This window comes from Acanthaster planci, linkage group LG18 (assembly GCF_054643075.1).
Source record: "Acanthaster planci isolate LZ-2023a linkage group LG18, COTS_SCS, whole genome shotgun sequence".
In the NCBI taxonomy this organism is placed as follows: domain Eukaryota; kingdom Metazoa; phylum Echinodermata; class Asteroidea; order Valvatida; family Acanthasteridae; genus Acanthaster; species Acanthaster planci.
The window spans coordinates 10,668,504-10,685,055 of NC_141794.1; the positions used below are offsets into that span (position 1 = coordinate 10,668,504).

The 16,552-nt window shown below is 38.6% G+C and overlaps 3 protein-coding genes across 4 annotated transcripts in view; 1 reads left to right on the plus strand and 2 right to left on the minus strand.

Moving 5' to 3' along the window:
• Nucleotides 1-7,047: 7,047 nt before the first annotated feature.
• On the minus strand, nucleotides 7,048-9,890 carry LOC147796206 (type-2 ice-structuring protein-like). The gene has a single exon (XM_087149068.1). It carries the CDS (start codon nucleotides 9,538-9,540, stop codon nucleotides 8,752-8,754), a length of 789 nt encoding a protein of 262 aa, XP_087005194.1. The 5' UTR covers nucleotides 9,541-9,890; the 3' UTR covers nucleotides 7,048-8,751.
• Nucleotides 9,891-13,977: 4,087 nt separating this feature from the next.
• LOC147796207 (CD209 antigen-like) lies at nucleotides 13,978-15,586 on the minus strand. The gene has a single exon (XM_087148776.1). It carries the CDS (start codon nucleotides 15,229-15,231, stop codon nucleotides 14,443-14,445), a length of 789 nt encoding a protein of 262 aa, XP_087004902.1. The 5' UTR covers nucleotides 15,232-15,586; the 3' UTR covers nucleotides 13,978-14,442.
• LOC147796208 (uncharacterized) overlaps nucleotides 15,341-16,552 on the plus strand; it is a 52,259-nt gene continuing 51,047 nt past the window's right edge. For both annotated transcript variants that reach the window (XM_087148774.1, XM_087148775.1), the window contains exon 1: nucleotides 15,341-15,373. In XM_087148774.1, the coding sequence (XP_087004900.1) occupies nucleotides 15,356-15,373 (18 nt within the window). In that variant the 5' untranslated portion in view covers nucleotides 15,341-15,355. The remainder of the gene's footprint in view (nucleotides 15,374-16,552) is intronic.

A 16,552-nucleotide genomic window follows, 5' to 3' on the forward strand; every position in this document is an offset into this window, starting at 1 on the left:
TTCAGCTGTATTTGATCGTTACGCTCCAGTAGAAAATAATACATGTACCTCCATAATGAAAGGTCTGCAAGGAAACCATGAATGCTGGTGGTGTTCAGTCACTGTTAATGGACCAAAGTGAGTTTGATTTAAGATTTCTAGTATAGTGTTATCCAAGTCTGCCATCTTGAATCCTGGGACGACCACACACCCTGCTTGCAGATCCTAGGTACCCAATTCTTTTTCAAGTCACTTGACCTTAAATTCCAAGAAATGACAATGATGCTCACACAAAGAAGGACAAGAAAGGGTTTGACACCGTATGTTCTGTAACTACAACACCAAGTTTTAATTCCAAAACAGATACTGACTTTTTTAAGGAAACAGAGCAAAGATCTTTCTTGGATGAACCCAAGGTGGAATCCTGTGAAAGGAAATTGCATCTCAGTATGTGAAATGACTCGATATTCTGTAAAATAGGAAACATTTAAACCGAATTCCGCATTTGGCCTATTCCAAAGGTTGCAGCCAGAATAATTGTGAAAAGAACATTAGAAATGTCAAGACTTTAGGCTAAGGGATCAGATTTCAACCTCTACAAAAGGAGGGGGATTACATGCAACAGCGAGGCTGTCCGACAGGAAACCTTGTTGCTTCCATTCGACATGACTATCAACTCATCAGTGTGAGTTTCAGTCCAATCCAATGAGGTGTGGTATGACTGTAAATGTGATTTTTCAATCTCACGACAGTCCTGTTAGTGACTACTTGTCACTATGTATTGCCGATGGAGTAAATGAACTGTTTTTTTCTCCTGTGGGCATTTTGCAAGAGAACAGTACATGTAGGCCCCAATATCTGATTTTCTGAAAACAACGTCTAATGGCCACAAGATACATGTACGTGTAGCATTCCTTGGTTCCCTGACCCTCTAAAACAACACAAACTATAATCAAGCGAGTAATTATACAATCAGTGTGATTTTAACAAAATGCCTTACGCCATCTGAGTAAGCCTGTGGGTGGATTCCTGTTCTGTCCGTTTAGAGAAGCAGGCGGAATTTGGCTGAAACAACTTGCATTTTGATATGAATCAACTAATGGCTAAATGTGACATTTGCTGCAGTCGAAAGGTGTGCTCGTTCTTCTAAAAGCAAGTTTGAAAATTTTGCCAGTAAAGACAAAGGCATGCCATATTCAAATGTGCATTGTGACAGTTTGGATTAAGCCCATGGAGTGAGGCATCCAGCATACATTCACATGTAGGTCATTTATAGTGGTTTCCTTGCCGACAAATCTACATGTATTCCTATTGATTAAAATCTCACTGTACCAGAAAAAAACAAATGGTGAAAGATGCTTACAAACTCTAAAACATTTTAAAGTTTACTGATAAAGAGGTCTCTTCTTTTTCAAACATTTCAAACGCTGTACAGCGCATAAGCTTGGAGAGTGAACTTGCAATTCAATGGCAGTTAAAAAAATATGAAAACAAAGTTACTTGATTAAGGTGCAACACGGTGGAAAAGTCAAGATTATGGTAACGCTTGCATTGTGTTATAGATACACATAAATGTAAACGGTAGAACACTGAGCAACACTATGATTGGTTGTTCACAAAACACGTAGAGACATTAAAATTAGGATTTCAACATAATCCCTGAACATGAAGTTTTTGTGATTTTGGATGAAGATTTTTTGTCTGATAAAGATGAAAAACAATTTAAAATAGCAACGTTTGTGAAGTTGTGAACACCCTACATGTTTTTGCTACATGTATAAGGAAAACAAATATAAAATTTGACAAAAATCTCGTTTTGCGATATTTCATTTTGAACCTCTGCTATCCTGTTTCAAATAAGAACAAAATAAATTTTAGTTTTTACCTTTTTTTTCTGCTCTTGGTTCTGCTTTATGTGGCAGAGAAATAATATTCATAAAATCACATTGTCAAATTCCCTAACAGGCGTCCCACCAAGTTCTGTTTTCACTAGGTTCTTGTCTGTGAAGTACGCCTCTGATAATTTCTGAATTAGCCAATGCATTCCTCCAGATACATGTGCTGTTTATTTTCAAAATTAAAAAAGTTAATCAAACTTACAGATAAAAGATCCTGTTGCCTTGGGCACTTAATATTTGTGCTAATTGCACTTGAGCCTCCAAACTTGGCGGCGGACGGTACAAGTCTCATTAATTGAAAACAGACAAAGCTAGCTGTTGCTGTGGATTCTCCGTGGGAGCACCTCTTAAAAGATACATGTACTAAATGTAGCTCTCCTGAAGGAGACCACCATATGAAAGGTTGTCAGCTTATTGGTGGGCAATATCCTTTATCCTTATTGCCCATCAATACGCTGACAACCTTTCATGAGGACAATATTCAATACTGCGAACCAAAGTCTCGATTATCTAGTCATATTACATCAGACATTAATCTTGTAACTAATGATTCCTTTCCCATTCGGCTGCATTTGTGCATAACGCTCCTGTAATTCACGTTAATCGTACCTCAGTGATAGGCCTGCAAGGAGACCATGAACGCTGCTATTGTTCAGTTGATGTTTTAACGACCAGAGCCGTTTGAGTAACGGAAGGAAAAATTGGCACAGTTGCAATAAGTATCAGGTTTGGTGAAAACCAAGGACAAAAGGGTATCATTGAAAATGGTTGCTCTATTTATGTATTTTGATCTTTACGTGCTCCAGGAACAAGAAAATGACCGATGTTAACTGTTTTAACATTGTTACATTGGTTGAGTATATACAAATTTTGACTATGCAAAACTCTTCCGAGTTTGATTTTAAGATCTCCTTTATAATTTTGGCCAAGTCTACCCTCGTGAATCCTGGCAGGACGACACCAACTCTTTTTCGAGTCATTTGATTTTGAAAAACTACTAAAATGTAATTATGTTCACACAAAGGAAAGACAGTAAAGGGTTTGAAGCCGTTGGTTATTTGAACTACAATGTAGTGACAATTTCTTCAGAAACGAGAGCTAATATGGTCTGTCTTAGAACCCAAGTTAGAATTTTATGAATGAAAGTGCATCTTTGAGTCAGTTTTGGGAAATGACTCGATATTCTAAAAAAAAAAAGAAGGAAGTAGAAGTCTATCAACTGGATTCCACATTTGATCAATTCCAAAGGATTCACACAAAAGGTTGAAGCCTGAATAATTGTAATCAGACATTAACATTTTTACGAAGGCATCAGATTGTTTAACTTTCAGAGATGGTGGGGGGGATATATACACATTACCATGATTACCCTCGCTTTTGAATAAGAAACTTTATTGCTTTTATGTGACGTGACTATCAACTGATCGAGGTACACTTACATGTAAGTTTTCAATCCAATCCGAGGTGGTACGGTACATATACTGGTATGATAGCTTAATAATGATATTCAACCTCACTATAGTCCACTCTGTGAATACCTTTCATTGTGCATGATCAGCCCAGGAGAAAATTACCTCTTTTTTCATCTGTGGACGTGGATATCAGATTTTTTCCAAATAGTGTCTAATGATCACAAAATACCACGCCTTGGCCTCACTACCCTCCAAAACAAACAATATAAACCACAAACAAACAAACTGAATGATCAGTGTGATTTGTAAAAATATGCTGTTTGGCATCTGAGAAAATCTGTTTGTGGATTCCACTCAGCCCATTTAGAAGCGCAGTAGAGTTCAGCGAACCCACATGCATTTTGATATTAATTACCTAATTGCTAAACTGTGCATATTTTAGAATTTGTTGCAGTCGAAAAGTAAAAGCTTGTTGTTCTATAATAACCAATTTTTAAGATCTCTTTTTTAAGAGCTGAACATGCCATATTCAAATTTGAATTACATGGTTTTAGTCAGGTATACAGTGTGGGTTGATCGTTGTAGACATTGGAAACATTTCAAGTAGTTTTCACACCCCAGTAGGATTCACACCCAAAGTTATACATCCAGAATAATGGTAATTGAAAATGTCGTAAATTTGAAGACTTGAGCCTGAAGAGTTTGGATTTTTTACCTCCAGAAATAGGGGAGGGGCTAGGGAGTGGGGTATTTACATGCATTGCCGTGGCTGTTCAACAAGAACTTGCTAGTGTGTGACTTGACTATCAACACATCAGTGTTAGTTTCAATCCAATCCAACCAAGCGCCATATTACGGCTAATTACACGTACGAGTTTCAATTTCATTATAGTCTAGTCCATGAATACTTTCACTGTGCATCATTGGAGCAGTAAACTATCCCTTTCATCACCTGTGGGTGTTTTGCATCTTACTCAATCTCCACTTTTCTCAAATTTTTTTCTGATGAACAAGATAGCACCTCTTTCCCCTCTGACTCTCCAAATTGAATAATAAAATCCCCAAGCATGCGACTTGAACAATCCGTGCGATATTTAAAAATGCTGTACAATATGTGAGAAAGTCTGCAGGTTGATTCCACTAGATCTGGTCAGAACGGTAGATGGAGTTTGGCTCAAACCACATGCATTTTGAAATGGATAAACTAATGGCTGAATGTGAAATTATCACAATTTGTTGCAGTCCAAAGGCCAATGACCTGTTCTTCTGGATTGTAATTGATAAAATTATACTAGTGAAGAGCACAGGATGCAGTGTTCATATTTGAATTAGGCCATTTTCATTCAACCTGCATTCAGTTAGCTTCCCAGCTTGGTTCATTCGCAGTACATGTACATGTAGTTTATTTGCTGACAAATTTGTCATTCCATTAGGTTGGGGCACAATTTGTGACGATGTCCTTGTTACATGGGTAACTTTTACTGTCTGTCAAGAACTATAGAGTAGATGTAGGTCATTTTATACTCTGTAAAAATAACACACCCCTCTGTATTCAGCCTTGCAAGTTGTATAACAATGTCAGTTTAGAATCCCCATGCAGGGAAATAATGATCGTTTTTACGGGATCCATGTAAGACTTGACACTGTCACAAATTGTGCCCCAACGTCATGGAATGACCCAAACATATTCTTGAAATCTCACTGAACTGTAAAATACAAAGATAAAAGATGAAACTCTACATGGAAAACATTTTACAAAATGTTGGTTATTAAAAGATTGTTTACTTTTTATACATTTAAAACAATAAACATAAAATTAGCTTGAAATGAAATGACAGCTGAAAAATGTCAATTTCAATACTCAATACAAGAATACATGTATGTACAACAGCCACAAGAAATGGACCAAAATATAGAAAATCAAGACTGATTTTAAACAAATGGTCAGATATTTTTGAATATCATTGCTAATAGAACGTCTTCTATGATAACTCAAGAAAGAAATGTTGCTTGATAAAGGTGAAACACGGTGTGAAATTCAAGTTTATGATATCTATTGCACTGTGTCTGATAAAACCTGTGACTATGACCTCATTGTTGGTAGACTTTCACAAAAGACATTACATGTATATTTAGTATTGCAACATAATGTGTTAACATTAAGATTTTTTGTCCAATAATGACACTGATCAAATTGAAAAGCAGGTTAAAGTTCCCATTGTTTCAAATTGGACAAATTTCTTATTCTCTGGTACACACTGTATTTCGTTTGAAACCCCCTTCTGACGTGTTTGAAAGGATGGCCAAATAAATATTAGTTTTTACCTTGTTTGTTTTCCTACTCTTGGTTCTGTTTCATGTGGCAGAGAAATAATGTTCACAAAGTCATCTTGTCTCATTCCGTAATAAGAGTCCTACCAAGTTCTGTTTCCACTAGGTTCTTGTTTGCGAAGTACACCTCTGATAATGTCTAAATCAGCCAATGCATTCCTCCAGATAGATACTTGCTGCTCTCCCAGTTAGCCTTTGATTCAGTGAGGCGATAGCACGCTTTCCTCCACAGTTGCCACCCTGACGGGCAGGAACATTTCATAGCAGGCAGAGAGGGACAGAAGTCTGACCCCCATGCAGCATTGATTGCTGCAGTGATAGCTACAATGCCAACAACTTTGAACAAGTACATGGCAAGTCTCTAGGCAGGCGATTGGAAAATTTGGTTAGAAGTAGAATGATTTGTCGGCTACACCAGAGTGTTTTGATTGCAATATGGAGGTCCAGTGGTGACAAATGAAAAAAGGAAATGACTATCACTACATGTAGAACACACACATTTTATGCTGCTTTGAATAATCATCAAAATAACAGACATGTACAAAAGATCCTGTTGCTATGGTCACTCAGTGTTTGGGCTAATTCAGTTTGAGCATTCCAACTTGATGGTACATGGTACTGAGTCTCATTAAATGAGTCTCATTAAAAGTTCCTGTTGCTATGGTCACTCAGTGTTTGGGCTAATTCAGTTTGAGCATTCCAACTTGATGGCACATGGTACTGAGTCTCATTAAATGAGTCTCATTAAAAGATCCTGTTGCCATGGTCACTCAGTGTTGGCGCTAATTCAGTTTGAGCATTCCAACTTGATGGCACATGGTACTGAGTCTCATTAAATGAGTCTCATTAAAAGATCCTGTTGCCATGGTCACTAAATATTTGGGCTCTCATTAGTACCGGTAACAAAGCCAGCTGTTGCTGTGGATTCTCGGTGTTGGCATCTCATTCAAGATACAAAGGAAATGATAATTGGTGCAAATTCTAACAAACGCAGCTTTCTTGAAATGGATGTTGCCCTTCAATTCAAACTGACTACCGTTGATGATGATAATATTCACTGTGAACCGCAGGTGTGATTATTTATTTAGTTTAGGTGTACGTCAGAAATTAATCTTCTTGCCTATTCAGCTGTATTTGATCGTTACGCTCCAGTAGAAAATAATACATGTACCTCCATAATGAAAGGTCTGCAAGGAAACCATGAACGTCGATGGTGTTCAGTCACTGTGAATGGACCAAAGTGAGTTTGATTTAAGATTTCTAGTGTAGTGTTATCCAAGTCTGTCATCTTGAATCCTGGGATGACCACACACCCTGCTTGCAGATCTTAGGTACTCAATTCTTTTTCAAGTCATTTGACCTTAAATTCCAAGAAATGACAACGATGCTCATACATAGAAGAGACACGAAAGGGTTTGAAACCGTATGTTCTGTAACTACAACACCAAGTTTTAATTCCAAAACAGATACTGACTTTTTTAAGGAAACAGAGCAAAGATCTTTCATGGATGAACCCAAGGTGGAATCCGGTGAAAGGAAATTGCATCTCAGTATGTGAAATGAATCGATATTCTGTAAAATAGGAAACATTTAAACCGAATTCTGCATTTGGCCAATTCCAAAGGTTGGAGCCAGAATAATTGTGATAAGAACATTAGAAATGTCAAGACTTCAGGCTAAGGGATCAGATTTCAACCTCTACAAAAGGAGGGGGATTACATGCAACAGTGAGGCTGTCTGACAGGAAACCTTGTTGCTTCCATTCGATATGACTATCAACACATCACTGTGAGTTTCAGTCCAATCCAGTGAGGTATGGTATGACTGTAAATGTGATTTCTCAATCTCACGACAGTCCTGTTAGTGACTACTTGTCACTGTGTATTGCCGATGGAGTAAATGAACTGTTTTTTCTCCTGTTGGCATTTTGCAAGAGAACAGTACATGTAGGCCCCTGCATCTGATTTTCTGAAAACTACGTCTAATGGCCACTAGATACATGTACATGTACCATTCCTTGGTTCCCTGACCCTCCAAAACAACGCAAACTATAAACAAGCAAGTAATTATACAATCAATGTGATTTTAACAAAATGCCCTACGACATCTTAGTAAGCCTGTGGGTGGATTCCTGTTCTGTCCGTTTAGAGAAGCAGGCGGAATTTGGCTGAAACAACTTGCATTTTGATATGAATCACCTAATGGCTAAGTGTGACATTTGCTGCAGTCGAAAGGTGTGCTCGTTCTTCTAAAAGCAAGTTTGAAAATTTTGCCAGTAAAGACAAAGGCATGCCATATTCAAATTTGATTTGTGACAGTTTGAATTAAACCCACGGAGTGAGGCATCCAGCGTACATGTACATGTAGGTCATTTATAGTGGATTCTTTGCCGACAAATCTACATGTATTGATTAAAATCTCACTGTACCAGAAAAAAACAAATGGTGAAAGATGCTTACAAACTCTAAAACATTTTAAAGTTTACTGATAAAGAGGTCTCTTCTTTTTCAAACATTTCAAACGCTGTACAGCGCATAAGCTTGGAGAGTGAACTTGCAATTCAATGGCAGTTAAAAAAATATGAAAACAAAGTTACTTGATTAAGGTGCAACACGGTGGAAAAGTCAAGATTATGGTAACGCTTGCATTGTGTTATAGATACACATAAATGTAAACGGTATAACACTGAGCAACACTATGATTGGTTGTTCACAAAACATGTAGAGACATTAAAAGGAGGATTTCAACATAATCCCTGAACATGAAGTTTTTGTGATTTTGGATGATTTTTTTGTCTGTTAAAGATGAAAAACAATTTAAAATAGCAATGTTTGTGAAGTTGTGAACACCCTACATGTTTGTGCTACATGTATAAGGAAAACATATCTAAAATTTAACAAAATATCTTGTTTTGTGATATTCTATTTTGAACCTCTGCTATCCTGTTTCAAATAAGAGCGAATTAAAAATTTGTTTTTACCTTTTTTTCTGCTCTTGGTTCTGTTTTATGTGGCAGAGAAATAATGTTCACAAAGACACATTGTCAAATTCCCTAATACATGTAGGAGTCCCACCAAGTTCTGTTTTCACTTGGTTCTTGTCTGCGAAGTACACCTCTGATAATGTCTGAATTAGCCAATGCATTCCTCCAGATAGATACAGAAATCCCCGATGGTTTGGAACTTGTCCTTGTCTTCTGAGCTTGTGCTGTTGTTAAGCTGGCACATTTTCTTGCCATCTCCATTTTTCTTGATGTTAAAGGAGCGACATCCAGTCTCCTTGATGCCGGTCGAGCCACAAGCGGTGACACCCTCGGTAATAAACTCTCGGATGACGTGGTCAAGGAGGCAGGTTGAGTTGAGCATTGGGATGGGAGTGTTGCTGGAGAAGCAGTATTGACGGGGTTGGGTTGGGCGAGGAGTGCAGGCAGGCTGACGGATACAAACGGCTTCACGGGATTTACTACAGCGAGCATCATTCATACTGTCATTACATTTTGCAGCTATTGCTGCACAGTCTTGAATATTATCCGTATTATGCGGCTGCCCAGGTCCCCATGCCATGAACGGCTTGCTTCCTTCCTGGCCGTCACACGTCCAGTTTCCTTCAACTTTAATGTCATTGCAAGCAATCCAGACGCTGTATTTGCTGTCCTTCTGTCGTGCCAAATCTGCCATGAACTTCATTTCTTCAAGTGAATGAGGGGCAGCCATCATGCCTCCTAGGTTTTGACAAGCTGACTTGCTGCTCTCCCAGTCAGCCTTTGATTCAGTGAGGCAATAGCACGCTTTCCTCCACAGTTGCCACCCTGACAGGCAGGAACATTTCATGGTGGGCAGAGAGGGACAGAAGTCTGACCCCCATGCAGCATTGATTGCTGCAGTGATGGCTACAATGCCAACAACTTTGAGCAAGTACATGGCGACTCTTGGGCAGACGGTTGCACTGTTTGAAGAGAATTGGAACAATGCCTCACTTTCAGCTGTGTGTTCCAGTCAAAGAATGCAGGCCCTATGATGCTAAATAAAAGTTGAAGTATCAATAATGATCGCAACAATTGAGGTGAGTTTTTGTTGCTGTGGTTTCTTGTCCACATTCAAGTTGTTGAAGGAATATAGTGCAAGATGTCACAAAACGCAGCCTTTGTAAAATGGCAACGAGGGTGGTTTTCCATTAGATTCGTGCAATATTTTGGCTGTTCCGTCCACCTTGAAACACTGAAGAGAGTATATAGATATGTATGTTTCATCAGAAATTAGATGATGTGTCTTCGTCCCCTGGTTTTCGCAGTCTGAATATGGAGGTTGGAATAACGTGAATTGAAACACGGACTTTGCCAATAAAAACAGGTCTGTTGCTGACAGAAATAATGATCAAAGCAGCCAATGAGCTTGCTGCAATGGTTAATTATTTGTGTGCAAACGCTCGAAGCTGATGATAATTCTTCCCTCCTAACGATTCTTCCTTTGTGAAATGAGAATTACCTATCGTATGTATTGTCCTTGAGATTAACTGACTACACTGGAAGCAACAATTTGCAATAGAAATGATGGGATCATTAGGATGAGCATGGCAGTAATAATCTGAAATTAATATTTCAACTCCTTGGAAAATGGCACATTGATTATAAAAGGGAGAAAAAGGACAGAAATATTGGAGTGCATAGAAAATGCTCTCCAGCGATTAATAAACCTAATGGTATCTTTGAGAGAACAGTTGCCATGATTGCTAGAAGTTTGAAATACCAGTCACAGAAATGGTGGGGGGAGGGAAGAATTAATCAGGATATCAAGAATGCCCAGCTTCTTAAGGATGGGGATTGACATTTAATTTGAAAAACAGTCAGAAAACTTCCCCATACTGTTGAAACCTGTCAACGTGTCACCCTTACCGTGGTGTCATTGAAAACTTTAAACACAACAAATTGTATACAATTTAAATAGTTGACACAAAGTTCGGGTGATGAATTCATGGTATTCCTTTGACATGACTGAGCAGAGCGTTCTGATTAGATTACATTTGTTTATTTGAGAGTGGACATAAGGTCCTATTCAGCCCGAGACATATCTCGTGATATGTCAAACTTTGTAAGCTATTGGCACAGAATGGAGGAGATTTATACGGTCTCTAGTACAGTGTAGTATGCCATTATGAGAAAGAGGACTGTAGATACCAATCAGACTTAGTTGATCTTGGCAAGGAATGGGACAAGATGTTGTTAGGCAATGGAGAACCTGAATAAGCCTGTTCAGACGGATTAAAGTTTATACGAAACAAACATCGTGGCTAGAAAGATATTTTTAGAAGGAAGGAACGGGAGGTTGCTCATCACAACTTAAAGGGTATTTTTAGAAGCAAAATGAAGGAGTTTAGGAGGGTTTAGTTTTTTTTTTTGAGGATAACCACGGGACCAAACATTAAGGCTACCAGAATACTTTCAGAAGGAAAGTTAAACCAGAATAATAAACATTGCGGCTGGGAGGATTTTATCAGAAGGAAAACAAATCTGGAGACTGTCATCAAGGTTAGGAAGATATTTTTAGAGGGCAAAAATATTGGGGACTGATCATCAAGGTAAGGAGAATATTTTTCAGAAGGAAAAAAAAACGGGAAACTAATCATTAAGGTTAGGAGGATATTTTTTAGAAGGAAAAGGAGTAGACGAGCAGGATTATTATTTCTGTTATATTTAAAGAGGTTAGTGAAGGGGAAATGTCGGCACGTAAGAGTTCTTACCGGTCTTTTGGGGCAATGTTGACAAAAAGTACTAAAGAATTGTATCTCTAAACAAGGGAGACTGATCAGGTGCAGTTTGGTTTGACCATGCCAGGGTTAGGTACTGGGATTATGGGTCCACAGCTGGGACATTTGTCCTTTCCATTCTCCCTTTTGAAAGCGGACAAGTCAGGAAAAGATTGAATACAAAAATAGAAAGAAGATTAATGTGCATTCATGTGTTTGAGGTATTTGACAGGTTTATTTGAAGGGTACTGAAATCACTCTCTTTTGTTAACATCTGACCTGTACCTGTGAAATTTTATCGGATGGGGAGAAATGAAGGTTTCTTAATTTGTTTGAGATTGAGACTCCCAATCATCAAACTTACTGATACAGGCAATTCACAATGCAGTGCGCCACCAAGAGGTTGTCACGGAGAGGCTTTTTGGCAGTGCATTGTGGGATAAATAGCTGACAAAGTGTCATTTCGCTATTAAACTGTGCTGTACCCTGAAAACTGGAATTTTAAAAAAATGTTTGTTTATCTTGATCGAAAATGCAAAGTAGCTTATTGCAGTCAAAGGTAGTCAAAGTGATGATTTTGTGCATTGCAGGGAATGCCTGAATCAATCAATATCCCCAAATTAGTATGCACGAAGTGCGGTTAATCACGGCAGAGTGCGAACAGTAAATTTGAAAAGTGGCTTTTTTCCGGCAAGCTCTTGGTGGCGCACTGTTTCATGAATCACCCGTATTGTCCCAATTGTAAATCGGGCAAAACTAAACTGCTTGATTTCTACATGTATTTCCCTGAAGTATTTGATATGGAGAATGTGTAGATAAAGATCTCTTTAATAATTATTCCAAAGTCTGCCGTCTTAGATTTATTCAGAACTTTGGATAGCCCCAGATACATGTAAATGTATTAGCCATCTCTCCTGATCACGGCCCTTTTTCATGTTTAGAGTTTATTTTATACATGTGTTTGAAATAGTTAGAGCACCATCCTTGTCACACACAGAAACAGACACAAAAGATAAAATTTCTGTTCTCTATCTACAACACTGATTATTTATTGGGAAAAAGAAGAACTTTTTAATGAGGAAAAACTATCAAAATCCATCACTGTGTATCTCAGGTTGAAAACCGAGTAGTAGAAATGGACCGTGCTATATCTAAGCAATTTGAATTATTCTATTCAATAGGTAATGTCCAACAACTTCAGAGATGTCATTGTGGTTGCAGTTTTGGACCAATCAGATGATCAGAAGTCATAAGCTATAGTGATTAGTGATTATATATAAAAATTGAAAGGCTGAAGGATTACAGACAGAGCAAGGACTGAGATGTTTTTGGATGAAGTTCTTAAATTTGTAAAGATGTCTTTACGCCATTCTCTTGAAAGCAGTCTGATTGGGAGGGGCCACATGTTTAGAGGGAGGGGTCGTGCACCTTCCCTGAAGGTTGACTTGAACACACCAAGGTACTAGGACACGTACATACATGTACATGTACTTAACGAATCTATTGCTTTACTCAGATGGATTGCAAATTCCTGCATTTTCAGGTGCTTAGGGAAATACTACTAGAGTTACAAATTGTGACTCAAATCTGTTAATTGTTATTGGTTCCCATCAGTAAAACCAAAAACACAGCAATGTGATTTATGTGATTGAATCTTTTATAAAACCTGACTTGTTAACACCTGTATTTTAAACACCTTATGTAGAAGCCTGATGGAGTGCCTTCAACTGCTTCTTATTTTGTATTCATCAATGGTCCAAATATGATTATTTCACTGAGTGACAATGCTTGCATGTACATGTAGATAATTGCAGTGAATTTAGGTATAGCCACAAGAACACGGAAATAATGACTGAAACTTATTTGAATCAAAAGTAGTCATATATCTACATTTCCATTGGTTGGTGATTCTGAACGGTTGGTCGTTTCTTGAAACTGTTGCTTAGTAAAATGATAAACGCTGAGCAAAAGTCAAGATATCAATGATCTCATTCTAAATACAAGGTGTTGACTTGAACATACAATTTGTAAACACTAAGCAAGTAAAAACCAAAGAACAAAAAGCAACAATCCAAAATCTTCTCTAGAAAAAACTTTACAGTCAGATGGCTTCAGAGTAGAAATCTTAACATTAAGTGTTTTCTGTAGTGTCACGATACTAGTATAAGACTGAAGAACGCTGATTAAGTTTTGAAAATGTAATGATCCGTAATGATTCCAATGTGGTGAATATGCAGAGATAGATAAAAAGGTAATTGGTTAAAAGGTGTCAGCAGAAATGGGAAATTTCTTGACCATTGTATCGGTTTAACTGAAAGACTGATATTCAGATGAAGAGCCCATACGTGGAATTTAGTTTTGAATCTTTCTCTATCTCACCTCTGTCTGTCTTTTCCTTTGGCACTGAACTGAATTGCTGTGTTGTATATGACATTACCAAACTGCCAGACCAGGGATCACATTATTGTCTATGGTCATGAGCCATACCAAATTTGTTTTCTTTCAGTTCAAGTTCAGGTTGATAGATTTCCTGTCCAAGAAAGTCAACATCTAGCCGATGCAAAATTCTGAGTAGATACAGAAATCCCCGATGGTTTGGAACTTGTCCTTGTCCTCTGAGCTTGTGCTGTTGTTAAGCTGACACAGTTTCCTGCCGTCTGAGCATTTCACCATTTCTTCACACGATACAATATACATGTCCATGTACATGTACACTAAACAAAGCAAGGTGATTTTGGAAAATGCAGAATGTTTCCAAAGTGGCGAATATGCAGAGATTAATCAAATCTCAAGATTTGGATTGAAAATGAAAGAAACAGACACGGGAATCATTTCTAGATGTATCTATAACAGTAAAAACTAAAACGCATGATAAAGAGAGCCTAAATGTCCACCTCATTAGTTATTTTTATCTCTGTCTGTCTTTTCGTTTGGCACTGAATTGAATCACTGTGTTATATATGACATTTCTAAACTTCCACACCGGGGTTCACAATTATATTCATGGTCAACAGCCAAAATGAAATTGTTCTCCTTCAGTTTAGGTTGACTTTCGGGGTCTTGTTCAAGACTGTCAAAATCTAGCCGATGCAAATTTCTGAGTAGATACAGAAATCCCCGATGGTTTGGAACTTGTCCTTGTCTTCTGAGCTTGTGCTGTTGTTCAGCTGGCACAGTTTCTTGCCGTCTCCATTTTTCTTGATGTTAAAGGAGCGACATCCAGGCTCCTTGATGCAGGTCGAGCCACAAGCGGTGACACCCTTGGTAATAAACTCTCGGATGACGTGGTCAAGGAGGCAGGTTGAGTTGAGAATGCGGCCGTGGGTGTCGGTAGAGAAGCAGTATTGGCAGGGTTGGGTTGGGTGAGGAGTGCAGGCAGCCTGACAAATACAAACAGCATCATGGGATTCACTACAGCCACCATCATCCACACTGTCATCATGTCTTGCAGCTATTACAGCACAGTCTTGATTCCCTTTATAATTATCCGGTTGCCCAGGCCCCCATGCCATGAACGGCTTGCTCCCTTCCTGGCCATCACACGTCCAGTTTCCTTCAACTTCAATGTCATTGCAAGCAATCCAGACGTGGTAGTCACTGTCCTTCTGTCGTGCCAAATCTGCCATGAACTTCATTTCTTCAAGTGAATGAGGGGCAGCCATCATGCCTCCTAGGTTTTGACAAGCTGACTTGCTGGTCTCCCAGTCAGCCTTTGATTCAGTGAGGCGATAGCACGCTTTCCTCCACAGTTGCCACCCTGACGGGCAGGAACACTTCATGGCAGGCAGAGAGGGACAGAAGTCTGACCCCCATGCAGCATTGATTGCTGCAGTGATGGCTACAATGCCAACAACTTTGAGCAAGTACATGGCGACTCTTGGGCAGACGGTTGCACAGTTTGAAGAGAATTGGAACAATGCCTCACTTTCAGCTTTGTGTTCCAGTCAGAGAATGGAGGCCCTATGATGCCAAATAAAAGTTGAAGTATCAATAATGATCGCAACAATTGAGGTGAGTTTTTGTTGCTGTGGTTTCTTATCCACGTTCAAGTTGTTGAAGGAATATAGTGCAAGATGTCACAAAACGCAGCCTTTGTAAAATGGCAACGAGGGTGGTTTTCCATTAGATTCATGCAATATTTTGGCTGTTCCGTCCACCTAGAAACACTGAAGAGAGTATATAGATATGTATGTTTCATCAGAAATTAGATGATGCGTCTCCGTCCTCTGGTTTTCGCAGTCTGAATATGGAGGTTGGAATAACGTGAATTAAAACACGGACTTTGCCAATAAAAACAGGTCTGTTGCTGACAGAAATAATGATCAAAGTAGCCAATGAGCTTGCTGCAATGGTTAATTATTTGTGTGCAAACGCTCGAAGCTGATGATAATTCTTCCTTCCTAACAATTCTTCCTTTGTGAAATGAGAATTACCTACCGGTATATGTATTGTCCATGAGATTAACTGATGACACTGGAAGCAACAATTTGCGATAGAAATCATGGGATCATTAGGATGAGCATGGCAGTAATAATCTGAAATTAATATTTCAACTCCTTGGAAAATGGCACATTGATTAAAAAAGGGAGAAAAAGGACAGAAATATTGGAGTGCATAGAAAATGCTCTGCAGGGATTAATAAACCTAATAGGATCATTGAGAGAACAGTTGCCATGGTTGCTAGAAGTTTGAAATACCAGTCACAGGAATGGGGGAGGGGGGGGGAAGAATTAATCAGGATATCAAGAATGCCCGGCTTCTTAAGGATGGGGATTGACATTTAATTTGAAAAACGGTCAGAAAACTTTCCCATACTTCCCCCAACCTGTCAACGTGTCACCCTTACAGTGGTGTCATTGAAAACTTTAAACACAACAAATTGTATACAATTTAAATAGTTAATACAAAGTTTGGGTGGTGAATTCATAGTATTCCTTTGACATGACTGAACAGAGCGTTCTGATTAGATTACATTTGTTTATTTGAGAGTGGACATAAGGTTCTATTCAGCCCGAGAAATATCTCGTGATATGTCAAACTTTGTAAGCTATTGGCACAGAATGGCGGAGATTTATACCGTCTCTAGTACAGTGTAGTATGCCATTATGAGAAAGAGGACTGTAGATACCAATCAGACTTTGTCGATCTTGGCAAGGAATGGGACAAGATGTTGTTAGGCAACGGAGAACC

Bases quoted from the DNA above. Each gene is read 5' to 3' on its own strand.
- LOC147796206 (XM_087149068.1), bottom strand. From the start codon at position 9,540: ATGTACTTGCTCAAAGTTGTTGGCATTGTAGCCATCACTGCAGCAATC.
- LOC147796207 (XM_087148776.1), bottom strand. From the start codon at position 15,231: ATGTACTTGCTCAAAGTTGTTGGCATTGTAGCCATCACTGCAGCAATC.